The sequence below is a fragment of the Danio rerio genome, chromosome 25 (assembly GCF_049306965.1).
Source record: "Danio rerio strain Tuebingen ecotype United States chromosome 25, GRCz12tu, whole genome shotgun sequence".
NCBI lineage: Eukaryota > Metazoa > Chordata > Actinopteri > Cypriniformes > Danionidae > Danio > Danio rerio.
In genome coordinates, this window is record NC_133200.1 from 9,293,606 (window position 1) to 9,307,444 (window position 13,839).

Here is a 13,839-nt window from a genome sequence, read left to right on the forward strand (position 1 = left end):
ACAGGTTTCCCACTATAAACCAAATATGTCAAATTCCCTGACCCAAACTGACTAAAGGGCTGAATTAAAGGGATAGTAAAAAATACACTTATGTTGATTTATTCTCCCTTCGCTTGTTCAAAGCCTCTTTGACTTTCTTTTAATGTACACAAAAGATGATGTTTTGAAAAATGCTGGTAGCCGCATACGTTGGCTGTTTCTCAATATCAAGTATGCGAAGTTCGGACTTGCGTCCTTGGAAGTTCAGACTTGAAAGAACGAACTCCCGAGATCGCAAGGACACAAGTCGGGTACTTCTTCAAATGAAATGCAGTGTACTTTATAACGTCACATACCACACCATGGATTCATCAGCTTCACTGTACATTAATGATAAAATTATTTAACCAGTTAAACTCTGCTGCTATTTTGGGATTTCCGCCTGGATTTTGCCAACCCAAATTTGAAAGCTTCCCAAATCCACATGCAGAGGTGTACATGCAAAAATTTGGTATCATTTTAAAGAAAACCCTTTGAATTTTCATAAAACACTATTGAAAGTGTTTAAAATAACTGTATATGCTGTCTGTGTTATAATAAACACCTAAAAAAAAAGGCGCTTTTTGCATTTTTTTTTTATAAACTCAAATTTGAAAGTGCAAATTTTAGGTTCTGTGTGGTCTAGCTTGCTGTAATTAATTTTGGTGGTTCCTGCACGTGTCTGCAATCATAGGGGGAAAAAAATGTCTCTACCATAATCTATGCAAAAGTTATTGTATTCCAACTGATGAGAGGTGCTGTCCAAGCCACAGGGATCGATCATTGTTTTCATATTTCACTATTCTTTTGTTTGATCAAACATAATTCACTGTGTTTGAACCACGTCAGACATATAAAAGGATTACTTATGCACATCACCTCAAAAACAGAGGAGAAATGGCCCTGAAGCACACAGCATAAGGTAAGAGATGACAGCTGTCTGTGCTATCTGGGGCTGCTTAGTGATCATAAATGTATTGTTTTCACTTCTGCGCCATGATGGAAACACCACGATTCATTCGGCAACTGTTTGATATGGGAATATAATTCAGTAAAAAGAATGCTAGAGCCGTATGAGCACCGGCAAGAGCTTTCATTTGAGGTATAACTTGTACATGTGTCATATGAAAAATATGAAAATGAACCAATGTTCAATACCCAGCTCAGGTATCCAAAATACTGTGTATTTAAGTGTAAATAACTTTTGTACAGTAGAATAAAAAGCAAAGTGATGCATATTTGCATAAAATATAGATTCTACACTTTTAAACGAAACCACTTAAGGGGGTCTGGTACAATGCTAGCCTTTTAAATCTTGAAGCGAAAGTCGATGACGTTACCGGGTCCGCAGAGTTTAACTAGTTATTTATATAAAGCACGACCTTGTAATTAATATTATATTGATATTTTAAATCTACATTTTTGATTCAAGAAAATGTACACAAATTCATAAAAAATGTGAAGTAAAATGAGTTATTACACACAGACACGAGTCTTTGATTATTAGTTTTAATAATCTACAGTGGTAATTATACAAGTATATACACAATAAGAAATAAAGACATACACGATAAGAAATAAAGATTACGTCAAACAATTTGGTAAACAAAGACAAACAGTGTACAACACAGTAACATAATTAAAGACAAATATAAAAAGTTACAAAATAATTCTGCCAAAATAATATACCTGAGATCAAATAATAGATTTAAAGGACCAAAAAATGTCCGCTAGATATTCACAAGACGAATTAAATCTCATCTTTTAACTACAATGGAGTGATGAGATCCAGCGGTACATCCGAGATAGACTGGCCAAAGTAAAGCTGCTCTCGGCAGGGGGGGGGGGGTGATGATAGAGCTCCTGCTGGCAGGCTGGGAGTCAGTGTCTGCATAAGCTGAGGCACATCAGCAAAGATCTCGGTCACACTTTACAATAAGGTTTATTATTTCATGTTAATTAATGAATTTACTTAGATGAACAAACAATGAACAATACATTTACTACAGTATTTATTCATGTTAGTAAACGTTGGTTAATGAAAATACAGTTGTTCATTGTTAGTTCATGTCAACTCACGGTGGATTAACTAATGTTAACAAGCAAGACTTGGATGTTAATAATGCATTAGTAAATGTTCAATTATGATTAATAAATGCTGTACATGTGCTGTTCATGATTAGTTCATGTTAGTAAATGCATTAACGAATGCATTAACAATAATAAACTTTTTTGTAAAGTGTTACCAAGATTTCTTTGAATAAACTGCCAATTCGAGTGTAAAACAACTACATTATCCCCTGAAAAACTATTAAAACTTTATTTTGTGACACAGTAAAGGTGTCTTTTTAAAACCTTGAGGGTTTTTCACTTCCAGCATTAGCGTTCGCTGGTTATGCTGCAATGCATTCTGGGATACCTGAGCTTCACAAGGGGCAGAGCAAGTACACATCCGGGAATTTTATCTGTACTCGTCAAGATGCGAACTTTGAACTGAAACAGTACTTTGGCGACGGTTGATGACGTTTCACAAGGACACAAGAACGCAAGTACAGACAAGAACGCATATTGAGAAACAGCCCTTGACTTCCATAGTATTCTTCAAAATATCTTTTGTTGTGTTCAGAAAGAAACTCAAAGATTTAAAGAGAGATTTAAAGTGTCGAACCTGATGCGTTTTTGGGCATTTCTCCAGAAGGAAATCATCTTGTTGATCTCCAGGGCGCGTGTGGCGTTCGTTCCCTCTCGTCCCGCCTGAAGCGTCCCGCTCTCCATTTTGGACAGGAAATCTTTGGAGAAAGGGCTTCCCACATTATTCTCGTTTCCATCCTGTAATTATAAACAGCTGGAGTCATATATAATGCCTGAATGCACCTTGTGTGTAGAGGACAGAAACAGTCCTGCACCTTATGAGGGAGCTTGAAGAACCAGCATCCAGGAATGTTCACATCGTTGTACGGTCCATTTCCATGGTGATAGGGACACTCTCCGTTCAAGCTTTTGAATACTGAGTTTACTTTTTTCTAATGAGACAATAAAGCTATTATAACCAAGAAGATCTTTTCAGCCTTTTCAAAACATTTAATGCGTACATCCTATATTACTATAAACATATTTCTTTAAAGAAAAAAAAGAGTCATAATAAACATAATATTTTTTAAATAATAATAGTATATTTAATAATGATAATAATAATAATATATATTTAAATAAAATGAAATTAAATTAATGATATTAAAAACATACAGCATTTAAAGGCACAGTATGTCATTTTCACCACTAGAGGGTGTGTATTCATGACAAACAAAGGTGTATCTTGATATAGGATCAGTACTGTAAACAATACAACAACATGCTGTGGACTACAAACCTCCAGCTGTTGCTGCGATTTCAAAATGCAGATATCGTAAACATCACTTTAAAATCATTCAGTTTAGTTTAATTTTAACAGTTATAAACATATTAGGCATCAAACAAAATCCCAATCTCTTTAACAGTGTCCTCCTAGGCTTTAGTTCATAGCACCAGGTAAACACCGTGGGGGCTTCCCTGCTTCAGCCTGTGTAATCCAGTGAGCGATAAAACAATGCAGTTCTTTGTAGCACATCCTCGTGTTGTCTGTAATAGTGTTGTCACTATATTGAAATTTTAAAAACCAATTCCCGCAAACATTTAAGTGCCTCTGATCGTGTTCTTAAGCACAGCTGATTTGCCATAGTATTCACCAGTACTTTACAGAAATGACTGTGATTGGCCGTGAAGGTCATTGGTTCATCGCTCTTCAACGAGTGCAAACACAGATACTGGAGTGTTTTAAAGCTGCGAAAATCAGTCTATCGCTCGTCTGTGTTTGCACTCGGTAAGCATGGCCAATAACAGTCATTTCTGTTGAGCGCTGGTGAATCCAAAGGCAAATCAGCGGGTGTTTAAGAACGCGCTCAGCGGCACTTAAATGGTAGCGGAAATTGATGCTTTTTATCAATTTCAGTATTGTGACAAGTCTAATAGAGTAAAAGAGTCAGGTCATTAACTTGAGTTTAATAAACTGCATCTAAAACGTGTGTTTGGGAGAGAAAACATCAGCTAACTAGTGGCATTTCCTTTAACTTAGCTGAAAATGAGTTCTAATATCCAGATACAAGAGATCTAAAATCCATTATACATTCAGAATGGTCTTTCGGGTCACTCAGAAGGCAGTGAAATGATAAATTTGTGTCACTTTCTCTTCACTGATAAGATATACAGCCAGGTACACAACGTTCCCATGCAGTATTTCCGGGTTTCTTCCCACCGCAGCCTTGATTACGCTTTTAAAATGGCGGCTGTGTGAAATCAGCCTATAATGGGAATTGTGGTCTTTTTTTATATGCTAAAGAAATCCTGCAGAAATCTCTGAAGCAATTGCTAATAAGAGAGGAGCAGGGCATGATGCAGCAGAGCTTTTATTACGCCACAGTCCACTGCTTCTGTTTCTTCCACTTGTAATCATGTGGAGAAACAGCAGTGATGTTTTATCAAACATTTTAGGCTTCTGTTATAATGCTGCTCTGTTCAGACTAATAAAACACACAGCATATCAAAGTGTTTCCCTGTTTTCTATCAAACCAAACAGGAAAACGAGGGTTTGTGACATCATTATCATGTCGAAACGGCACATACTCTACCTCAGTATTTAAAACTGCTTTTATATCTGGATTTGTACATTCTTCCACACATTTGGGATGAAGTACACAAGTAGACAAAATATATAACACTGTTTGAGTGTGTTTTTTTGGTATATTTTAATGAATAATCTTACATATAGTCCCTTTAATAATATGTGTTAAAAATCTAATTGTTGCGTTTTTCTTTTGGATAGCACAAGCTTTAAATGAAGCCAACCGTAATCCTCTTGGATGGGGCTGCTGTACTGAGTGCTTCATCATCAAACATCTCCAGACGGCTCACTTCTTCAACCTACAGAACACACATGCAGCAAACACACTTTGACATGAATGAAAGAAAAAAATCATACCAAAAATCTGTTTAGTGACATGCAAAGCTCTAACCGTCTGCCAAACAGCAGTATCCGTCAACATGAGCTCATCAGAAACAGGACTGTCCGGATACTTAGGCTGTTCCTTCCCCTTCTGCTCACAGTACTCCTTATAGACGCTCTCAATCGCCCTGAAAAGCATCTATCAGTCTAGTCACTTCCTATTTGTTGTCTTAATAAACACATTAGTAGTTGTATTTTACCTGTATGGACACACCGGTTCTTCATTATCCTCTGAAATATCCAGGTTGTCTCTTCTGCCTGGGACCAGATAACCCCATCCATGCTGATCGGTGTAATGAAGGGGAAAACCGTCCCACGTGAGGCCCATTAGTTTGGGTGTGATCCTCATCTGGAGACTGATGAGACTGGCTCCAGGAGACCAGTCCTCGGCCTCAGACATCTTCACACACAGCTTACGGTACCAGCTGATACAATACAAGATACAAACACGCAAATTAAGGACGGGCAAAAAAAAACGTTATTTTTTAATTCAAAGATTGAGAAAACAGTAGTTGGTTGGAAATTGATTCTCAAACACTGTGAATAAATAAATAAATAAAAAAAGTCTACATTCTGTATTCCAGGGGGTTTTCATTTGTGAGATGCAAGGTTGGGCTGGTGCATCCCACAAATGATAATGTCAATTGACATGGACTTTATTAAATAGTTTATCTGCAAACATACAGTGTTCATGCAGTGCAGTACTGCTAATATAGATTACCGCAGCCAAAAAATGAGGGATGAATGTGAATTACTCCATTCATCTAAAATAGAGGCGAGTTCTGTGGTTAATTAGGTTAACTAGGTAGGTACTTGAAAAATGATGTACTTGAAATAAAGCCTTCACTGATTGTTTATAGAAACATCAATAGTGTTTGTAATAAATCTACAGTTGAAGGCAAAAATATTAGCCCTCCAGTGAAATGTTTGATATTTATTTCCAAAGTGATGTTTAAGCGAGCATGTTTCTCTGTATTTCTATAATATTTTTTCTTTTGCATAATGTCTTATTTTTGTTTAAGGTCAATGCTGTTTTTGATTGGTTTCAAAACAAACCACCCCACCATCTAAACTCTGATTGGAAGAAATGATTAAGGTAATGCATCTGGAAAAAGATTGATTCCTGTTGGTAAATCAATTGAATAACTTTGATAAGATTTGTTTTCCTCTTCTCCTATATCTTAATTCAGTAACCTAACCAGATCAATCATGCAGTGTTGACCATACCATAAGTGTGGAATGTATTAGTCCCATGGGTGAGGTGAGAGGTAAAGAGGTTGTTCTGTTTGCTTTATTTGTTTGTTGTACATATTTTATTTAATGCGTCGTTCATTAATCTTTTCTTTATTTTTTTATCTTTACTCTTTATAATAGAACTAAAAGGGTATGTTGCAATACTATTGGATAAACACAAAACAAACCACTGTTGTGCAATGACTTGCCTAGTTAACCTAGTTAAGCCTTTAAATTGAACTTTAAGCTGAATACTAGTACATTGAAAGATATCTAGTGAAATATTATGTGCTGTCATGATGGCAAAGATAAAAAATATTTGTTATGTTACGAGTAATTGTAGTGTAGTGTGTGTGGCATTTCTTTCACTCTCTCTCTCTCTTTCTCTCTCTCGCTCTCTTTCTCTCGCTCTCTCTCTCTCATTTCGAATTATTTGCAGGTACGGTGGATTAGCCTATGTCGGATCATGATTGCCGCTTGGTTTGGCGGCGGCTGTATTTAAACCTTCAGAGCGCATGGATTCGATGGCTCACCGCTCTCTCTCGATTCCCCGCTTGTTGGTCTCTGTGGAGATATTATTGCTCAACTGATATAAATGTGTGCTTGTTGCTGATGTCTCTTATATGGTGTTTCGTGAGATGCCGATGTGAAGTCTAACCAGAGAAACCCGGTTTTCTGTCTCCCTGTCTGGCTTGGAGCATGGTAGGGAGGTTTGGTGCCTTTTATTTATTATTTTCGTTTTCTCCTGTGTTTATTAATGGGGAGGTAAGTTTTCTGTATATTACTTTATTATCTATTTTCCAGGGAAGTCTATTCTAGTTTAGTTAGCTTGGTTTATTGTCATTTATTTTGGCTGAACCCCTCCCGATGTTATTTTTGCTCCTTATTTTCTGTAAATAAATCATATTTTCTTGTTAATTCTCAGTGGTTGTGATTTTAGTTTATATTTTGGGGAGAGGGAGCGCAGGGGCACCAGGGATTACACTTTTAATCTCTGTTATCTTGCTACGTTTTGGTTAAACCTCTTTTTGATTAAGGATTTTTAATTTAATTCGTAACAGTTATTCGAAATTTAACATTAAAAATCTGTTGAAATAAATCTTCTCTCCAATAAACATCACTTCAAAAATGTTTGAACAGGTATTAAAAACGTCACAAGCATGTGAATCTGAATCAATACCCAGGCCCAATCCTAAGTGTGATTTCCCTCTGATGAGGTAACAGGAGTGCGGCTCACCTGGGATGGGCAGGTAAGTGTTGTCTCCTCTTTGGCAGGCAGCTGACCGTCTCCTTCAGCCGCTGTAAAAGCTCTCTGCGTGGGTCTGAATCTCCCTCCTCTTCTTCTAACGGAGGACCTGGATCTGAAACACCAAAGATGATAATACTTTAAATGACCTTCTCCCTTTGTGTGTGTCATCAGAGGGGGAAAGCTCCGCCCATTAGTGACAATCTTTCCCTCATTAGCATACAATGTAAGTCTTGTTTTTGAATCTGCCACTATGCTGACACACAGGCATTTGTAGCTCCGCCCTCTTTTGAAAAGAGCACAATCTCATTTGAATTTAAAGCGACAGTCACCAATATGCCACAATTAGGATCAAAGCCTAAAATGGACAGTTTTAAAGAGTGATGAAACATTATTTGTGTGGTATTTTGTGCTGAAACTTCACATACACACTCTCAGAGATCTATTTTGCACCTTCTAAAAAGGGACATAATAGGTCCCCTTTAATATAATCATATTCATTTTATTTTTCTTATAAGAAAAACTTTGAAACTTTCATCTTTTAAGTCAGCTACTGCTAAATCAGAAGCAAATGTGTTTACAAGTCGAAGCAACAAAAACACACAATCATAATGAATGATGTAACGGGAAATAACAGAAGCCTTTACCCTCAGGCCAGTCTATGGCTTCACTGTCATTTGCAGCTTCTGTTGCTTCAGCTTCCTGTTTGGCTTTCTTCTTACTTACAGGCACTTTCTTCTGTTTGAATTCCTGAACGTCCCAATCTAAGTCCCACAGCCAGGGGTCATCTTTATACCTGCCCAGCACACCAATAATCTTTAATATATTGGGCCCTAAAATCTTTTAGTTCTATCGAAACAAACAAACTGTATGGTCTTTTAAAGTGGCTACATTTCCTTCAAGGGCTCTATTTGTCACATGGTTATTATGAAGGTTAAGGAGCGCATGTTTACCGATCATCCTGCAGTAACTGGCAGGCGTCATCAGCCAGAATCATCAGAGATTTCTTCATCTCTCTTTGCAGCTCTTCATAGGTGGCCTGGGCATCTTCTAAGTACCGCCTCCAGTTGTGATTGACAGGAAGATAGCACACGCCCATTTCCAGCATACCAGCAAGAGTCACTGGATGAGGACACCTGGAAAAATTCAACAAGACATGAGTGATAACTAACTTGACCCTTGTGTATTGTTTAAATTTACTACTCATTCGTTATGTTGGTGGCTGTTTTTTCCCTGATTGACTTCCATTATAATGACCTCTTTTAGTTGAAAAGCCTTGACAGCATATAACCATACATACCTGATTGGTGGAAGGAGATACCATTTGTAATTTTTACTATCGATCATCAGTTAGCAGCATTAACCCTTTAGATAGGCCTGTGCAAAAGAAGTTTCAGGCTTTTATATGGAGATCTTTGGAGTAAAACAACAGATTGCAGTGTGTGTGCATAAATACACTTACTATGTTTACCATGTTCTGAGAGCTGAGCTTCTTATCTTAATTTTCTAAGACATTTTAAGATAAGTGCACAAAGGTCTCTCTTCAGGGTTTTTGCAGATCTCAATGTTAAATTTAAGACTTTAAGACCTTTTTAAGAGCATTAAGTATTAAATTTAAGACCTACTGCATATCACAAAATAAAAAAAACATGCAAACACATAAAGAGAAAATGCAAAAATCACAAAATTAGTGGGAAAAAAAACAAATGTATTCAAATTGAACAGTACTGAAGACAGGTTAGATGTACCATTTAGCTACAGAAAAAATAAATAAATAAATAAATAAAAAATCTTAAGGTGGATTTATACTTTCGCCTGGAGCCACATCACGCACCTTCGCTGACTGCGCGCACACCTCAAACGGACGAAGCTCTTTAAAATGACAGGGGTGGTCAAAAGAAAGCCACCATAAAGTCAGACATATAAACAGCGAAGTAGGACGTTTCCGGAACTACGTCATATCATTAATACCGCTCTAGATTTTTAAACTAATTATTGTATTATTATTTTTAATTATTAATTATTTAATTATTTTTATTATTTTTTTATTATTTTTTTTTAAATAATTATTTTATCATTTATTTTAATGATTGTAAAGATTTTATGACCATTCAAGTTTTTTTTTAAATCAAACTTTGAGGCATCACTTGCTTTTGTTTATATCTTGAACAATTCAACCTATTAAAGTTAAATATTAATGACTACAGAACATTGGTTGCTCTACAATAAGAATAACATTTTCTTAAATTACACTTACAAAAAAATACTGACGCTTTTTTTTTGCCCACTCAACAACTGACACATTACTGGCTGGTTAGTTTCTGTCCTCTACTTATAAGCTAAAAAGGCAATAACGGTCCAACATTCCTGACCATTATCATCAATAAAGCCTAGAAAAACAGACCATCAGTATATTGTAAACCGATATGTTTGAATATTCCTTTCCAGTTATCAAAGAAATAATTTGTTCCTTAATTATATTTTTATTCAAAACTGTAATATATACACATCGGTGTAAAACCTATAAATGGTGGGATAACATATTTCTTTAATGTGTACCTGGGTCACTTTTGTATGGCCTCTTTTGATTTTAACAAACTCATCCCTCAGGTTTTTTGAAACCTTCTAACAAAAACTGTCCTCCTTTCCCACTGCCGTTGGAAATTTAAGACTTTATAAGACCCTGCGGAAACCCTGCTCTTACACTTTTACACACACTATACTCCATATAAAGGTAGAAACTACTCTTTTCTTTGCACTGTAACTCATGATCAACAGTAACAAAGATAAATTGTACCTCTTCCCAACAGGCAAAACCACAAGCAAGCAAGAATGCATGATTATATGGTGTCATGGCTTTGCAATCAAAAAATGTTTTTGAAACATTGACTTTAAAATAGGGCAAAAAATAGCCAACAACATAAAAGGTAGTAAGTTTGCAGAGTTTATTGTCGAGTCTTTGAAGCATTTTCACAAAATATGATTTGCCAGTAAAAATGTTTCCATATGCTGAAACACAGAGAAAGGCCAAATTGAGACTCAGAAATAAGAGTGAAGAAAACTATTTTCTCTCAGAGTGGGGAAAAAAAAAATCCTTAACAGCACACAAGGGTTAAAAATAATGTGCAATAGTGACACAATGAGATCTCTATATTGTTCTGGATTGAGCGTTTATGTGATTTATACATCTGGCACAAAAACCAGTAGGTAATGACACATTTCTCTTTTAAAGGGACAGTACACCCAAAAATAAAATCCTCAGCATTTACTCACTCAAGTGGCTCTAAATATTTATGAATTTCCTTCTTCAGTTATGCACAAACCAAGAAATTATGATGAATGCTGGGGAAAAGCTGAGTATTTGGGTGAGCTTTCCTTTTAAGGAGTGATCTGTTAAAATGTTCCGCTCTGGCTTTTTTAAAACTACTTTTTAGGGAAAACTTTAGAAAAAATTACTGTCTGAAATATAGAAGTCTATAACTGACAGATTATAGACTTTTTTTATTATACCCTGAACATCTGTAATCATGTTCACATGTGCTGATATTCAGGAAAACCGCACTCCTCCTTGTGTGAGATTAATTAAAGGGGTGGTCCAGGGTGTAATTTCAAGGCTTGGCTGTGTTTAAAAGATGCAGAGCAATGTGTGCTCATGTTTCATGTCATTTTTTTAGATATCTCACTTTGATTATATACAGCTACTCTGCTAACACGAAAACCACTGTCATATTTCCTAGTTTCTCCGAAAAGCCCGCCCTCAAGTGACTCTGATTGGTCATCTATCATAATGTGCTATGATTCGTGGATCAGCTCCATGTCACTCCCCAACAAGCACGGGCTTTTGTGCTGTCAGTCAACCTCATTCCTGCTCGCTTAAATAAAATCTGACAAGTGCCTGTAACGAGTGAAAATTGGGCGCGGCTCCTTTAAGAGAGAGATCGCCATTGTGTGTGTATGTATGTGAGTGTGTATACGTGTGTGTGAACTGTCTGTAGACTCGTGTAACATGGGAAGCGTTTGTGTGCAGAACCGATGTTTATTTTTATTTTTCTCTGGTGCTCGGATTAAGTTATTGTTCTGTAATGTACAGTGACACAGCTGACAGTAAGATGTGGGATGCGACCTGTGTGAGCTTTGATTGATTTTTCTGCTGCAACATGAACTATCCTGCATTTTTTTTTAACTCAACACATTACATGACGTCTCTCACATATATTTGGAATATGCATGTGTAAGAAATCGTTCACATATCCTTTGTGATTTCATTATCTGAGATGTAGAATGCACAGAAAAGCTGCCTATAGAGAGAGACAGTGTTTACAATGGATTGACTGATAAATATGAATTTGTAGCTAAATTGTTAGCGGTGCCAAACAGCATTTCCTGCTGTTTACATCTTTGCTACAGCATACCGTTAACGCTAGACACTGTGCATGTCATAATCAATTTTAACAAATAAAACCACTTACAGGTTGTGGCTAACAATCCACAGCTTCTGCTTGTTGGAGCTGCTCCTTTGAGGAGATTTTAACCGAATCCAGATCTGAACTGGGAGAGATTCTGGAAGCTGTGCTTTGTCAAATGCTTGCATTTTATAATTCTCTGGAACATAATTAATATTAAACTGTAAGTACTTCTCTTCTGTCTTTGTGTCGTGTCCTTTGGACGCCCAAATAGAGAAATAGAAGAAGCTCTGTTAAAATGGCGTTTAGACAGCACTTTAGCTTTCTCTGCTGTAACATTATAGCGCCTCTGGCCATGCCCCTTAGATGCGCAGTGTGTGTGCCCAGTAAAAATATCTTTGTGATCTCGCTGACCCGGATGTATTTTTTGTCATCCCCAAACTTCGTTCATTGTAGGCTTTGCTAAGCTATATCTGTAAAAGCCAAGGTCTCCCTTGCATTGAACTTTTTACATTCAGAGATGCTGTTTCTGTTCACCCAGCTACATTACACATCGACTAAAGTTTAAAATATGATATTGTAGTGGACCACCACTTTAACAACATCATATCTTATGACAAACAAAAACTCTCTTTTTGCTCTTATAATTTCAATTCATTCATTCAAACTGTATAGTCTTTATAAGTAAATGCATGTTTACAAAACATTCTTTTAAAGTACTTTTAATTAACAAAAACATAAAAGTTTACCTTTACATTTCTTTCAAAGTTTGTCTTAATAAAATTCCACACACTCATAATATTAAAAACTGGGCAATCCAAAGAACAATGTATATTATAGTATAGTTATTTATAAACTTTATATACATTTTTACATATAAAGTCAAAGTGTCCTACCGCTCCATAAAGAGGGGAAGCTGTTGAGTGAAGACCTCCTGAGTGGCCAATACATCAAGGGCACAGTACTGCATCAGCTCCTAAAGCACAGCAAACAGAGATGTATTCATACTTCCATTCATTCACGAAAACTTGTTTATGTAGTTTAGACAATTTGTTGGGTCTTTTTAAATCAGCATGAAAATAGCAGTGAAACAACTCCTCAAACTAGATAATAATTAAGGCTGGGGCTTGATTTTGTTTAAAGGGAAATGATTGGATGGTTGCAGTTTGCTATTGGTGGATTTAAGTGACAGGTTGATCCCGCCCCTGCACCGATAAACACAATGATGATTGAGGGAAAGGTGAATAAAGACTACAAGGCCACACTGACTTAAAGTTATGTAATATTCCCCTTAAAAAAAAATAAATAATTTGCTTACCTGAAAGTTTCCCCTAATGTCAGACATGCTGCCCTTCACGAACAACTCCCTAGATTCTTTCATCAGAGGATCTCCTCCCACATAGAGGGCATGAACATCAGCGAGGTTATTAATACTGCTGATATTAACCCATTCCCATGAGCCAATCTGCAGGAGAAAATGCATACGATTCATTGCTGGTCTTCAATATTGCTAATTAAACATTGTTATTTTTATTATTATTTGTCAATGTTGTTGTTTAGTGTAACTTTTTATTGGCAAAAAATATTGCATTTTCCATTTCTTAACATTTAAGCCCCATATCGCCATTCCAAAGAAATCCCATGAAGAGAAAAATAAAAAATAAATGAAAAATTATTTTCAAATAAATAATATTAAAATAATTTATTGCATATTGCATTTTATAATTTTTGTTTTAAAAATTATTCTTATTGCTGTTCAATTTTTTTTATTGCAAAAATTATTGCATTTTATAATATTCAAAACCTTATAATTACTATTCCAAAGAAATTCCCTGAACGCAGTAACATAGACCAGGGGTTCCCAAACATTTCAGCCTGTGAGCCCCAATATCCTCTAAGGT

The 13,839-nt window shown here is 36.1% G+C and overlaps 1 protein-coding gene across 9 annotated transcripts in view; it reads right to left on the reverse strand.

Annotated features, from left to right (window-relative positions):
- The window catches only part of polg (polymerase (DNA directed), gamma), a 35,344-nt gene that overhangs the window by 14,517 nt on the left and 6,988 nt on the right, over positions 1–13,839 (reverse strand). For 7 of the 9 annotated variants that reach the window (XR_012400220.1, XR_012400219.1, XM_073942807.1 and 4 more), the window contains 10 exons: positions 13,257–13,403; positions 12,835–12,914; positions 8,489–8,671; positions 8,183–8,331; positions 7,527–7,650; positions 5,257–5,481; positions 5,067–5,184; positions 4,900–4,974; positions 2,925–3,041; positions 2,687–2,847 (listed from right to left, as the gene is read on the reverse strand). Coding sequence is in view for 7 of the 9 variants with exons in the window: in XM_073942807.1 (XP_073798908.1) it covers positions 2,687–2,847; positions 2,925–3,041; positions 4,900–4,974; positions 5,067–5,184; positions 5,257–5,481; positions 7,527–7,650; positions 8,183–8,331; positions 8,489–8,671; positions 12,835–12,914; positions 13,257–13,403 (1,379 nt within the window). In the remaining 2 variants the exon portion in view is untranslated. The remainder of the gene's footprint in view (positions 1–2,686; positions 2,848–2,924; positions 3,042–4,899; positions 4,975–5,066; positions 5,185–5,256; positions 5,482–7,526; positions 7,651–8,182; positions 8,332–8,488; positions 8,672–12,834; positions 12,915–13,256; positions 13,404–13,839) is intronic. The other 2 variants (XM_073942809.1, XM_073942808.1) reach the window with 1 other exon arrangement.